At 33.2% G+C, this 13,012-nt stretch overlaps 2 protein-coding genes across 4 annotated transcripts; both read left to right on the plus strand.

Moving 5' to 3' along the window:
- LOC109343933 (protein BRASSINAZOLE-RESISTANT 1-like) lies at positions 360-2,719 on the plus strand. 2 transcript variants are annotated; one of them, XM_019582462.1, is made up of 3 exons: positions 360-783; positions 1,795-2,507; positions 2,557-2,719. In XM_019582462.1, coding segments are annotated over exons 1-3 (960 nt in total). In that variant the 5' UTR covers positions 360-537; the 3' UTR covers positions 2,558-2,719. The 2 variants fall into 2 exon arrangements, with proteins under 2 accessions (XP_019438007.1, XP_019438006.1); XM_019582461.1 differs by having other exon boundaries at positions 361-783; positions 1,795-2,508; positions 2,540-2,719.
- On the plus strand, positions 5,581-10,677 carry LOC109343941 (lysophospholipid acyltransferase LPEAT1-like). 2 transcript variants are annotated; one of them, XM_019582472.1, is made up of 9 exons: positions 5,581-6,220; positions 7,105-7,224; positions 7,332-7,369; positions 7,643-7,707; positions 7,802-7,870; positions 8,203-8,336; positions 9,271-9,411; positions 10,002-10,065; positions 10,427-10,677. In XM_019582472.1, the coding sequence occupies exons 1-9, from the start codon at positions 5,735-5,737 to the stop codon at positions 10,444-10,446; spliced, it is 1,137 nt and encodes a 378-aa protein (XP_019438017.1). In that variant the 5' UTR covers positions 5,581-5,734; the 3' UTR covers positions 10,447-10,677. The 2 variants fall into 2 exon arrangements, with proteins under 2 accessions (XP_019438017.1, XP_019438016.1); XM_019582471.1 differs by lacking the exon at positions 10,427-10,677 and having other exon boundaries at positions 5,582-6,220; positions 10,002-10,395.

The raw sequence follows: 13,012 nt of genomic DNA on the forward strand, positions 1-13,012 counted from the left end.
TCATTTAAAAAAATTTTTTTATCTCCTTATCAATATGTTTGAGACAAAAAATGAGACAAGTGAATTACTGTAACCTTTTCCCCAAAAAATAAACTGTGAAGAAATAGAAGCCAAACCTTAGTTGTTTTGTGGGCCCCACTGACACTATTAATAATTATGTCATCAGAGGCCAGTCCACATGTTATGTAACGCCTCTACGCGGCAAATCCCTTTCTCATGTTATGTAACACAGTTTCCGCTAACCCCCTTCATCAATCTCAGCCGTTAATCTATCATCATTAGATCAATTACATTTAATGAACGGTTCCGATGATGCAAATCATTCAAAGATTCCGTGGGGCTCACACACGGTACAATAAACTTTGATCATTAGTGAAACATGCAGAGATTCTAAGAAGTTATAATAACTACAATATAGAACAACATCAAGTGTGAAGAAAGAAGAAGAAGAAGAAGAAAGCACGTTCCTCGTGTGTGTGTGGGTTTAAATCAGGTGCAACGCAGAACACATCAGCATTGGTTGTGAAGGTGGAGAAGATGACTTCAGACGGAGCAACGTCGGCGATGGCAGCGTCGAATCGGAGGAAACCGTCGTGGAGGGAGAGGGAAAACAATAGGAGGAGAGAGAGGAGGAGAAGAGCGATAGCGGCGAAGATATACTCAGGGCTAAGAGCTCAGGGGAACTATAATTTGCCAAAGCACTGTGATAACAATGAAGTTTTGAAAGCTCTTTGTAATGAAGCTGGTTGGACCGTTGAACCAGACGGCACTACCTATCGCAAGGTATCTATCTATCTATCTATCTCTTTTCTTCGTGGATCTTCTTTATCTCAATTTGCGTTGAGTTCCTTATTTTTTGATTAAATTCTACTTCAATTTTTCATGAATCTGTGGTTTTTCAAGTTTCAAGTCTATTACTCATTTTTTTGATGAATCTGTTTGTTATTTAGCTCAATTTTAATTTCTATGGAATGAAGTGTTCTATGCTGTAACAATTGAGAATAATTGGTAATGGTATGTCACTATGTTGCTTTACCGAAAGGAAGATCTAACTCTGTTTTCCTGCTCTAGCTGACAAAATTACGGTTATCTCATTCGGTAGAAAATACAAAATAGATTGTTTTAATTTTGAGGAATTGAGTTGATTGTTATAACATGGACAATTTAATATTTAGATATATTTACTGAAAATCTATTATAAAATAATTTGTTTGGTTTGATGAGCTATGTTTAGCTGAATTTATGATCAATTCCAAAATAATCAAGTGATCTTTTATTAAACTAAGCCCTTTTTGAATTTTGAATAAGCTTGAAATTTCTCTCAAAACTGTTTTTTCTCCTCTAAAACATTTTTCTTCTTCCTATTTTAGTGTTTAAGCTTAAAAAATAAGTAGTTTTTTCCTATTTTAGTGTTAACTAGAAGTTACTCATGTATCAGATCATCATTTTGACATTATTTTAACATTCTGATTATTAAAATATCTTACCCAGCATACACCATTTTGTTTATAAGTGATTATGTTGATAAGTAATCTCCTAACATACCCAGCCATAGTACATACTTAAAAATGAAGATTTATTGTCCCACTTTTTGTTGTATCACATATTCACATACTAATCTAGTTAAAAAGTGATACCTAGTTATAAAAATCATAAAAATAGAAAATAATTTTTTAATTATTTGATGGAATGTGATTGACCTAGGATTTGGAGACATTTTTTCCCTTACTAAATTATCACAACCTACTAATTGATACTAACGTGTTATTTGGTATGATGCTTGTTCTGAAATAGGGAAGTAGGCCCCCATCAGGTTCAGGTGCAGGGACCTCAACCAGAAACACCCCATTCTCCTCACAGAATCCAAGTCCTCTTTCATCCTCATTTCCAAGCCCAATTCATTCCTACCAACTTAGCCCTTCCTCCTCTTTTTTCCAAAGCCCCTCTCATTTGGATCTCAACAATGCTGACTTTCCATACATTCATAATGTTTTCCCACCATCTCTGGCTCCTTTAAGAATATCAAACAGTGCCCCTGTAACACCACCTGTGTCATCACCAACATCAACAAATCCTAAACCGATTCCTACTTGGGACTCATTTGCCAAAGCAGCTTCCTTCAATCTCAATCACAATCACAATCATCACCCTTTTTTTGCAGTTTCTGCCCCTGCTAGCCCAACACACCGTCACCTTTATACCCCGCCAACTATACCGGAGTGTGACGAGTCTGATACTTCCACCATTGAGTCTGGTCACTGGTTGAACTTCCGGCAAACATTTGCACCTTCTGCTGCATCTCCGCACCCATTTTGTCCAAGTCTCAGTTTTAGTATAAAACCTCCGCTTCAGCAGCAGCATGCTCTGCCTGATAACAGAGGGAAAATGCAAGCAATGACAATTTCTGAGGCAGAATTTGGGGAACAGGTGAAACCTTGGGTTGGGGAAAAGATTCATGAAGTGGGATTGGATGATCTGGAGCTGACACTTGGTAGTGGCAAGAATTAGGCTTCTAGCAGAATTTCTTTGTGCCCACAAGGTTGTTTTTTCCTGGTTGATTGTTCGGTTGTTACATTGAATGTGGTGTCTTGGAACAAGTAGCTCCTGTTTATCATCATGTTTTGTTTGAAACGGGGCGTATCAGATGCCATGGTCATTTTATGTTCAAAATTATAATCCAAAACTATCATTTTATCACCATTTTAAGTGTCTTGCTAAGGATACTGATTAAGAAACCAAAGAAACTTTGTTTGGTAGAGTAGTGTATTTGAGGTATTAAAAATCCAAAAATTGTACTAATCAATATTAACTTTTGAGCTTTAGTATTTTGATTTCTTAAGACACCACTTATCAGTGGTTATTATACTGTGTCATTATCTTGTTTGACGCTTAAGACATTAGATCACACTTAGGTTGCTAGTTAGTAATCCAAATCTTTATCCAAAAGTTTCCTATCTCTATGTTAACTCAATAATGTTTTGACAAATACTTAAATGTGTTTAATATAAGATTTAATGAGATATGTATTATTTATTATTAAGCAAACTCCTATTAAGCTAGTTTAGAGACGTAAAAAACTTTTGGTTAGAGGATTTAGGTTCGCTAGTGAGTTTCTCACTAATGTTTTCTTATCCTCTTTTGCATTGATTAAAATTTGCTGTTTAGTATAACATTTTAATTTACGTTGAATTTAAAAAAAAAAATTAAAAGGCTTAAACCTTGAGCAAATAAAATATATTGTGAGCCTCAGTAAGAATATATCAAGTTATACCAAAAAAAATAAAATGTTTAGGAATCTTTCTTTTTAGCAAAACTATGCAGTTGGGTCCTGTTTGAATTGATGGCTTCATTATATTTGGTCTCTCAGAATCACAAACCCCAACTTCATGAATAGGAAAAAATGCTTAATTAAAGGTGTGGAACTACTTTTGAGGAAAAGAATATGAATAATAATAAGAAAAAAGATGTGTACACTTAATCAAATCAATTACTTAATTAGTTAATTATTTAACCAAACAAAAATTGAGATTGAATGGGATATAGTGCTGTAACATTTTCAATTAAATACATTCACGTGGTTGTGATACTTAATATATTTTACATTATATTCATTTAACTATACATTGTATGACGTCATACACGCTTACAAATATATAATTTTAGTTCTTCTAATGATTTATTTAGGAGTTGAATTTTAGAGAATGAAGAGAAAGAAAATACTTTAGAATTATCTCATAAGTATATTTTATGACTCCCAATCCTTTTCTTTTTTTTTTATTCATTTTCAAAATCAAACTCTCAAACTAACTATAAAAACAATCTAAGAGCATCAAGAACAGTGATCCTCTCATTGAAGAATTGAATTGGTGCATTAGCCTGATGCGTAGATATGTGAGAAGTAGATTGTATATCCATAAATATAGACACTCTGCTTTTAGGGCATGGCTGGGAAAGAATTTGCCGTGTTAAAGAATTAAAATAAAAGAGAAAAATAGTGTAGAATATATTAGTACACTGTATACACATGAGATAGATTGTAGGATCAAATTATGAAGAAAATTATTATTTACCATAACGAGAAAGTAATTGACTTACGTAAATATACTATAGTGAGAAAGTAATTGACGTACATAATTTACAATAGTCAATTATAAAATAACATGTGAAATCTAGGACAAATTTTTTGTTGTAGATGCTATTAACATAAATGAAATATTATCATAAGCTATAGTTATTATCGAGAATCAACCTTAATCGAAGTACATAAGAGAAGCGATTGATTAGTACAAGGAATAATGAGTCATTGTTATATTTAACGGAACATCTAGAAAAAAGTTATTTGTGAATGTAGTAACTTTAATAATCTTAAAATACAAATGATGGATTTGGGAATATTCCATTCTATAAAAATAAATTTTATTGTAAGCTAATTTTTATGTCATCCTTCCGTTCCTTTTGGGAAAAAATCATATCCTATAATTATGGTCAGAAATGAATCGAATCAGAGTTCAACTCGGTTCAACTCAATAAGTATTGACTCAGTTTGAAACTCGATTCGAGTTTGATACAATTTATTTTTTTAGCTTGAATTCTGCTCGGTTAAAGTTTATGAACTGTTCGGTTCAGTTCGAATGATTTATTTGAACAACTCAAATAATTAATTAAATTTTGAAAATACTTGAAAAGGTTTGGTATATATAAATATAATCTTTTTATATATAATAATAATAAATATAAAAAATAATGTATAAGTTATAATAAACATAAAAATTATTATATATATAAATAAATAATTAATCGAGCTGACTGATGAACCTAACGAGTCGAACTAAATAACGAATCGAGTCTTCAAAACACATTATATATATATATATTAATAAGACGTTGATCTAGTAGTATAAAGCCTCACTAAATCTTCAAGATCAATGTTTTGATTCCCAATAACGACACTTATTAGGAGTGAATAATTCCTTACAAACTAAACACAATAGATTTTAGTCACCACCTAAGATGGTGCTCAACTACTACAAAATATCTAAATATCTTTTTGTTTAGTCAATAATTTCTTAACATATGTATCTAAAAAACATTGAGATTATTCTTAATGAAATTTCTCACTTAGATAAAATAAAAAAAGAATGTTATTGATATTATATAGTTAATAACATGATATAGTGTTTCAACTTTCAATAAATAAGTAGTTCACTAATTACATATTTACCACCAAATTATATATTTTATAATAAATTCAATAATTTGATAAATATAAATGTGCAATATATATTAAATTATTGAAATTGTTATTAATATGAAATAATTATGGGATTCAAAGTTCTAATTATTAATGTATCATTTCAAAAAGTATTAACTTTTTTGCTAAACCAATTTTGACCGATGCTATCTAGTTTTCACAGTACTTTAACTTTTGATCAGTTTAATTTTATATTTTGTATAATAATCATAGCGTATGGTAGGATAAATCTTTAAATAATTTTGAGTATAATTAATTATTAATTAATGATTAGAATCAATGAATAATCTAAGCTTAGGGTAGGAATCTTTGAAAGAAAAGAAAACGAAGAGAGCGTGACCAATAATCTTAGATCTGCACAATAAGCAAAGCAAATTCAGCACTCATTCTCCTTTACTCACCAAAAACCCTATTATTCCATTTATATATTAAAAACCAAAATTAATCACTAATCTCAATCACCAACCTTCAAATTTCAAAACAATGGAGTCAGAACTGAAAGACCTAAATTCAAAACCGCCGAAATCAAACGGCAATGTCAACACTGACACCATCCCCGACCACCGTCCTCTTCTCAAGTCCGATTCCGTCACCATCTCTTCCGATACCATTCAAGAAATGGAGAAGAAATACGCTGCTTACGTTAGACGCGATGTTTACGGAACCATGGGACTTGGCGAGTTAACCGTTAAGGAGAAACTCTTACTCGGTTTCGCGTTGGTTACTCTGCTTCCAATAAGACTTATTCTGGCTATGACGTTGTTGCTTTTGTATTACTTCATATGTAGGGTTTGTACTCTCTTCTATTCTCCTAATCGCGATGATGAACAAGAGGATTATGCTCATTTAGGTGGATGGAGAAGACGTGTTATTGTTTTCTGTGGAAGAAGGCTTTCTAGAGTTCTGTTTTTTGTTTTTGGATTTTACTCAATCACTGATTCTTCTCATAATCATAACCCTGCCTCTGAGGTACTTATTTCTCTGCTCTTAAACTGGATATTAGTTACTGATATATGCTGTTACTGATGCAATCATTTTGTTAATGATGTTATTTCAATTGCCTTATTCTGCTTCTTAGAGTGTGTTTGATTGGCATGTGTTTTGTTCTCTCTTGTTTGATGCATCTAATAGAGATTAGCCTAGGTTGAGACGCGGTGTCAAGCCCACTCGGCTTATTACGTATACTAAGATTGTTGTGCTATTTCGCCTCATAATTGGTACTCAGCGAAAAAAGTAGGTTTGGTGAAGTGTGGATAAAGTCACTTCATACTTAATTCTTATAGTTATTAGGAGGAGTATTGTCTGGGAGGGATATCAAAGAATTATTCTCATACTAAACCCCTTTTATGCTATTGCTTTTTTCCTGATTTCCATAATGCCTAAACCGTTACTTGCGTAATGAAAATAGTATTGATTTTTAAACCACTGAGATAGAGTTTAATACCTTCTTCCTTTTTGTGTTTGAATAGAACAATAAAGTCTCACATGTGATTCTGTTAGGAATATCATAAAAATAGAAAACGCCAAATGACTCGTGGTATTTCTTATTTCAATTACTAAGGTAACAAGACTAATAATCACATTCCCTTTGGAACTGAAACAAAGATTGTCCCTTTTTTCCGGCTTTCATTTTTTTTACTTCCTTTACACATTGCAAATATACCTAGTTATTACCTACTAAGAAACAGTGCCTCGGTTTATTTGCATTCTTGATGGGACTAATGGGATGTATTATAGCAGTTATTGGAATTCAGTTTCTTGCCATCTCATTTAATTATATTTTGCAATCATGACGTTTTATTTTGGTATTTGATATTAATTTTGCTTATTTTTTTGGTCTTTTTCATTTTAAGAAAGAAGACAAACAACAACCCGGAGAAATAGAAAGACCTGGCGTAATAATATCAAATCATGTGTCATACTTGGATATTTTGTATCACATGTCATCATCGTTTCCAAGTTTTGTTGCCAAGGTTTGTAATCTGACTGATTTTTTCTATATGAATGATTATTGTACATGTGTTTGTTACTGACATATTTCTTTTTTCAAATGTTTAAATCTTGTATTTCATTGATGAAGAAATCAGTGTCGAAACTTCCTTTTGTTGGTCTCATCAGGTTTGTTGGCCTCTTATTGGTTTGTCCTGGTTTATTTTATGATTATGTATCATTGAAAACTTAAATACCATTGCTTCAATTTAGTTCTGCTTTCATGTTGGGCTGTTCTGCTCTTTTCTCATTCCAAAGTTGATCTTTCCTATTAGTAGTAATCAACATGTATTTCATAAAATGAGAATGCTGCATGTTATATGATTCAATTTGAATTATTTCTTCATTACAAGGATTATTCAGAACCTGGTGTTTACATATCATGGCCTTTTCTTGTAACAGCAAGTGCCTTGGCTGTGTCTATGTTCAGCGTGAATCAAAGTCATCAGACTCCAAGGGTGTTTCAGGTGCATAGATAATTGGTGGATGTGCACCTTGCAATCATATCTTGTGATCTGAAAATTTTCTAGTGAAGCTAACTTGAAAGTTTTCTTCCTGCAGCTGTTGTAACCGAAAGAATTCAAGAAGCTCATCAGAATAAGTCTGCTCCACTAATGATGCTATTTCCAGGTTATTCTAATTTTCCTTTTTTATGATTTTTGGGGGAGTTCACCCTTTCAACAAAATTGGGGTTTAGTTCTAAAATTTGTTTTCTGGAGGCGCAAAGATTAAATTTGTTTGTTTATTATTTTATACCTTAATTTCTTTACATTTATTAACTTATTTGCTGCTAGGATGTGAATTATTTGGAGCCTGAGTGGCAATAGCATCATTCATATTATAGTCAATGTGTCTCTTTGCTCATTTGTCAGTAAATTATCAAGTCATTTGGAGTATATAGAATTATAAATTACTCACTTGTGTCAAAGTTCTTACAAATTATAATAATTTACTCTACACAGAAGGTACAACCACAAATGGAGACTTCCTCCTTCCATTCAAAACTGGTGGTTTTCTGGCACAGGCACCGGTACAGCCTGTAATTTTAAAATACCCTTACCAGAGGTTTAGTCCTGCCTGGGATACCATATCTGGGGTAAGTAACTAAGTAGTTTTATAGAAATGAAGTTTCATTTTTTGTTGCTGAATTCTGATAATAGAAGCTAACTGAGTACCCAACATCTAAGTTGCTCTGTTTTGGTAAATTTGTCATATATTGAACCTGAAGTTGTACATTGTTAGATGTGAATTGCTACATACCTTTTAAACATTGTTCTGAATTGAATTTGATGTCTTGTATGAAAATTGAGGAACTAGAGGAATAATCTAACAAGGTAGTTAAGGGTGAAAATTCCCTTAGAGGGTTTTATCACTTTGAGACAAGACATGCTGAAAAGCACATGCCTTACTAAAGTAAGGTGTTAAACCGTTACATTTAGAAAAAAGAACCAGTTAAATATTTGATTATTTTGAATTTATTTGCCACATAAATTAACTATTCATTCATGACAATCATAGTAAAAATAAATGATTATGATGTTCAATTTAGTGAATTTACAAAGCCCTAAACTGCATGCCGTTAAGAGTCCAAAGTTCGACACTTTAGTCTCACAGTTAGCAAATTATATGGTTGTTTTTTCTAATTTTTTTAACTGTTATATATATATATATAGACACTTTACCCATCTAGTGCCTCACCTCAAAGCCTTAGATGCACCTTTCTGGTGCCTTTGACTACATTGCTCTTTACACTTGAATGACTTCATCTGGTAACTGGAACTTGTCAGTCAGTTGTGCAAAACATTTGCTTTCTACTTTTGTAAAATGCAAAACGTTGTAAGTTTGTTTCAGGCAATAGGAGAACACATTTTGTTTCTGCTTGCAATAATTGTTCAAAATGTTATGCGAACATTTCCAATAATGAGTTAATAACTTTTCTTTCATTCTGTGTGTTTGCTAATTTAATTTGGACGTCTTCCTTGGTGAGATTTCTTTTTTATCTTAATTTATGTTTACATACATGTTGGCAGGTGCGCCATTTGATTTTTCTCCTCTGCCAGTTTGTAAATTATATGGAGGTGACACAGTTACCTGTTTACTACCCTTCACAGCAGGAGAAGGATGACCCCAAACTATATGCTAATAATGTCAGAAGGTTGATGGCTAGTGAGGTATTTCTTCTAGTTTTTAGGTGGACTTTTTCCTTTTCTCTTTCTGATAGAAGGTTTTTCTGTGGAATTTGATCCGGTAATATTTTTAGTATTAAATAGGAAGGATATGAGTATTTGCCTATTCTATAGCTGGAGTCCATCTTTCTTTCCAGTTTACACACATATGCATAAATTAACAGTGTAAGACTTAATACATTTGCACCACTCATTCTTTCTTCAAAGAAAGTTATTTTGATCAATCTATCCATCTGTTGAAAAATCTCTTTACTTCTGCATTCCAAATTTTGAAAATGAAAATGACAAGTACATTATTTAACAGTCGGTTTGTTCTTTTGTTTAAGAAGTATATTCTGACTCGATATTGTAATGGGGTTGAATAGAAAGTAATATTGAAATACGGTTAAAAGAATAAAATTAAATATTATTCTTCATTGCCCATGAGTCATTTATATAACTATTTTATCACCATCTTGTGGAGGCAGTGATTCCTTGTTGCATGGGAGGGGGTAAATTTTATCTTGCTGTTTTCAAATGCTATTGCCTGCTGTCGATACCAGCTTGATTTTGTTTATTTTCTGTTTTGCTTACAGGGTAATTTGGTACTTTCTGATATTGGGCTAGCTGAAAAACGAATATATCATGCTGCTCTCAATGGTAATAATAGCCTGCGTAGTATTTTGCATCAGAAAGACGAGTGATAATTTCATGGCATCGGTCTCAAAATTATATGCAGATTCAGTCGAGTTTAAAGTTTCAAACTTAGTACTTGCTTATGAGATTGAGTGAGGGATGTTCATAGTTAATACATTCACCTAAACATGTAATGGGACTTGTGTAATTTTCTTGTAAATACTGTGACCAATAATGTGTTTTAATGAACTCTTGTTGAAAGCCAAACAATTGTAGAAGTAAAGGGTTATTATTGTTTCTTGACGTTTTCATTGTGATAAATGACAACTCATTTTAGAAAGGCTGTTACCTTTAGATCTGAATTTTGTGTTTCGTGTTCGTGCAGGTTTGTTATCTCAATGCTAGTTCGGATTCGTGGTCTTGTATATTTATTGTATGTTTCTATTTTTTTTTATCAAGAAAGAAAAAGAAATTAATATAGAAAGTTCTGTGTTGAGCAAGTATGTTTTTTTTTTATATTTGAAAATTTATGTATCTGATAAGTGCCTCTGCGGCATTAATCAGATTATCTGAGAGGAGGCTCTGTATCGATAATACTTTTGGTCAATTTGTGGAAGATTAGTAGGATATCTTTAATAGAAGCCTGTCTAATATATAATATTTTTTTCTGATTCTGAATATATTATTTAATGTATTGCTTTGGAAGAACAAGTCTAGCCTGAAATATTCTAAGGAGCTAAAGCAACTTTTGTCTTCAAGAAAGGAAAGGCACAATAAATAATATCTGAACTAATTTTCTACTGGTACATGAATTTCCATGCGAGTTTTGTTATCCAAGTTCCATATTCCAAATAGCTTATGCAAAAGTTTGTCAAATTAAGCAAAATCACCATCCCATTAGGCTGTAACTTGGTAAAATTTTTATTAAAAAGGGAACATATGTACATTAAAAGAAATAGAAAAAACAACTCTGAGACCTACAACATTCAAGAAAAACAACTATGAACCACAAACACGTATAGCCTAAGGAGGCAATTAGCAATAACAATCCAAGCAAACAATTGTGAAAGAAACACATCCAAATCAAGACATAGAAGAGCCTTTGCTCTTACTTTTGGTCGAAAGCAAAAATTTCAACTTTATCTCGTCCAACACCTCCTCCGTACACTTCCTCTTGTTGTTAAAGATCATGTCATTTCTACATCTCCATAAGGACTAAATTCCAGCCATCCAAAATAAAGAACCAACACCTTTCGCTTGGCATCCTTAATAGAATTAAGATGTTGAAATCAATGAAAATTAAAGGTAACACCTCCGTAAGCCCCAACCACCCATAAAGAAGTTGACAAACTCGGTAAGAGAAATGGCAAGAAAAGATGATCTACAGTCTCTGGGTGACTCTGATACCAAACACAAAGAACATCATTACAAGTAAAGTTACCACCTCTCTGTGCTAGGTTCCACTTACTAGGAATCATATCCAAGATAATTCTCCAAGCGAACACCCGAGTTTTGAGAGAGCTCGAGATTTCCAAATTGTATCCCACAACACGCAGTCCTCAGCATTGATCTCTTCTACTTGCCAAATCACTTTGTAAGCTGTTGGAACATGGTTTGTTGAAAATCATTAGTGAGAACTTTTGGGTGTGAAATCTAAAAAACTCCCCAGTCTCACATAGAAAAGTTTTTTTAAAAAAAAAACAAGTCTCAAGTCCCATATTAGAGAGATGAGGAACATGAAAAAAATCTTATGTTATAAATAGAGGTTTTCTCCCCTCATTATAACTCGCCCCAAGTTGAATGCGCTTTCATTCAACATTTTATTTCTCCCTCATATTTCCAACAAACTTCTCCCCATTTCTTTCTCTGGCACTAAGAAATGGCACAAATAGTCATATTGTGAGAATATTGAGAACTGTCACTAGTAGTCAGTATTGGGGGAAAACATTCGAGAACTGACACTAGTAGTCAGTATTGAGGGAAAAGAATTGGCACACGTAGCTATATTATGAGTATTTCGAGAACTGACACTGGTAGTCAGTATTGTGGGAAACGAATTGGCACGAGTAGCCATATTTTGGGAATTTTGAGAATTGACACTATTACCCATATTGTGAGAATTTTAAGAATTGACACTGGTAGTTATATTATGGTGGGTGTATTCGAGATTGGTTCTTATAATGCAGTAAAAATTCGATAGCAGAGATCTGTGCTGTTTTATCCTAGGGACGGCGTGGTTGATAGTCTGTTTGCACATTTTTTGCAATGCCACGAAACATCTTAAAGAATGCGACCTGGTCGTGACTCAGCCAATAAGTATTATGTCGTACCATTTAGAATTGTTGCAAGCTACGGTAACAACAAAGCAAACTTGATTAAATAGCAAAAAGAAACATCGTATTTTCAAATCCATTTGTCAACACCATCTTCTTTTAATTGTACCCGACTCAAAATCTCCATCAACCCATCTATTACAAATCTTGCTCAATCAAAAGGCTATATTCTCCACGATAACTGCGAGTTCTAAACCTCTCCTTCCACATACCTAAATACCCCACTTGAGCCCTCCTATTGGAACACGTACTAAAAAGCCTTGGGAACGAATCCTTCAAGGCGGCTACCCCACCCACTGATCCTCCCAAAAATAATAAGAATCTCATCTCCCACCTCTTTTCTGTGACCTCCTTGCAGTCCCCCTCCATCACTATCTGACCCCTCACAACCCTCTTCAAATATCTCCACCAATTAGACTCCAAAGACCCACCAAAATCACCCACTTTCCCATGAGAAGCAAATAGATCGCCATATTTGGGGTGTAAGACTTTGAACCAAAGAGTCTCTCTCTCAGCGAGCAACATTCATCACCACTTACCTTGAAGAGCAAGATTGAAGGACTCTAATTGTTTCACTCCCAGACCATCCCTCTCTCGATCCTTACAAATCAAGTCCCATCGAACCCGTTATTTTCTTG

This window comes from Lupinus angustifolius, chromosome LG03 (genome assembly GCF_001865875.1).
Source record: "Lupinus angustifolius cultivar Tanjil chromosome LG03, LupAngTanjil_v1.0, whole genome shotgun sequence".
Taxonomy (NCBI): domain Eukaryota; kingdom Viridiplantae; phylum Streptophyta; class Magnoliopsida; order Fabales; family Fabaceae; genus Lupinus; species Lupinus angustifolius.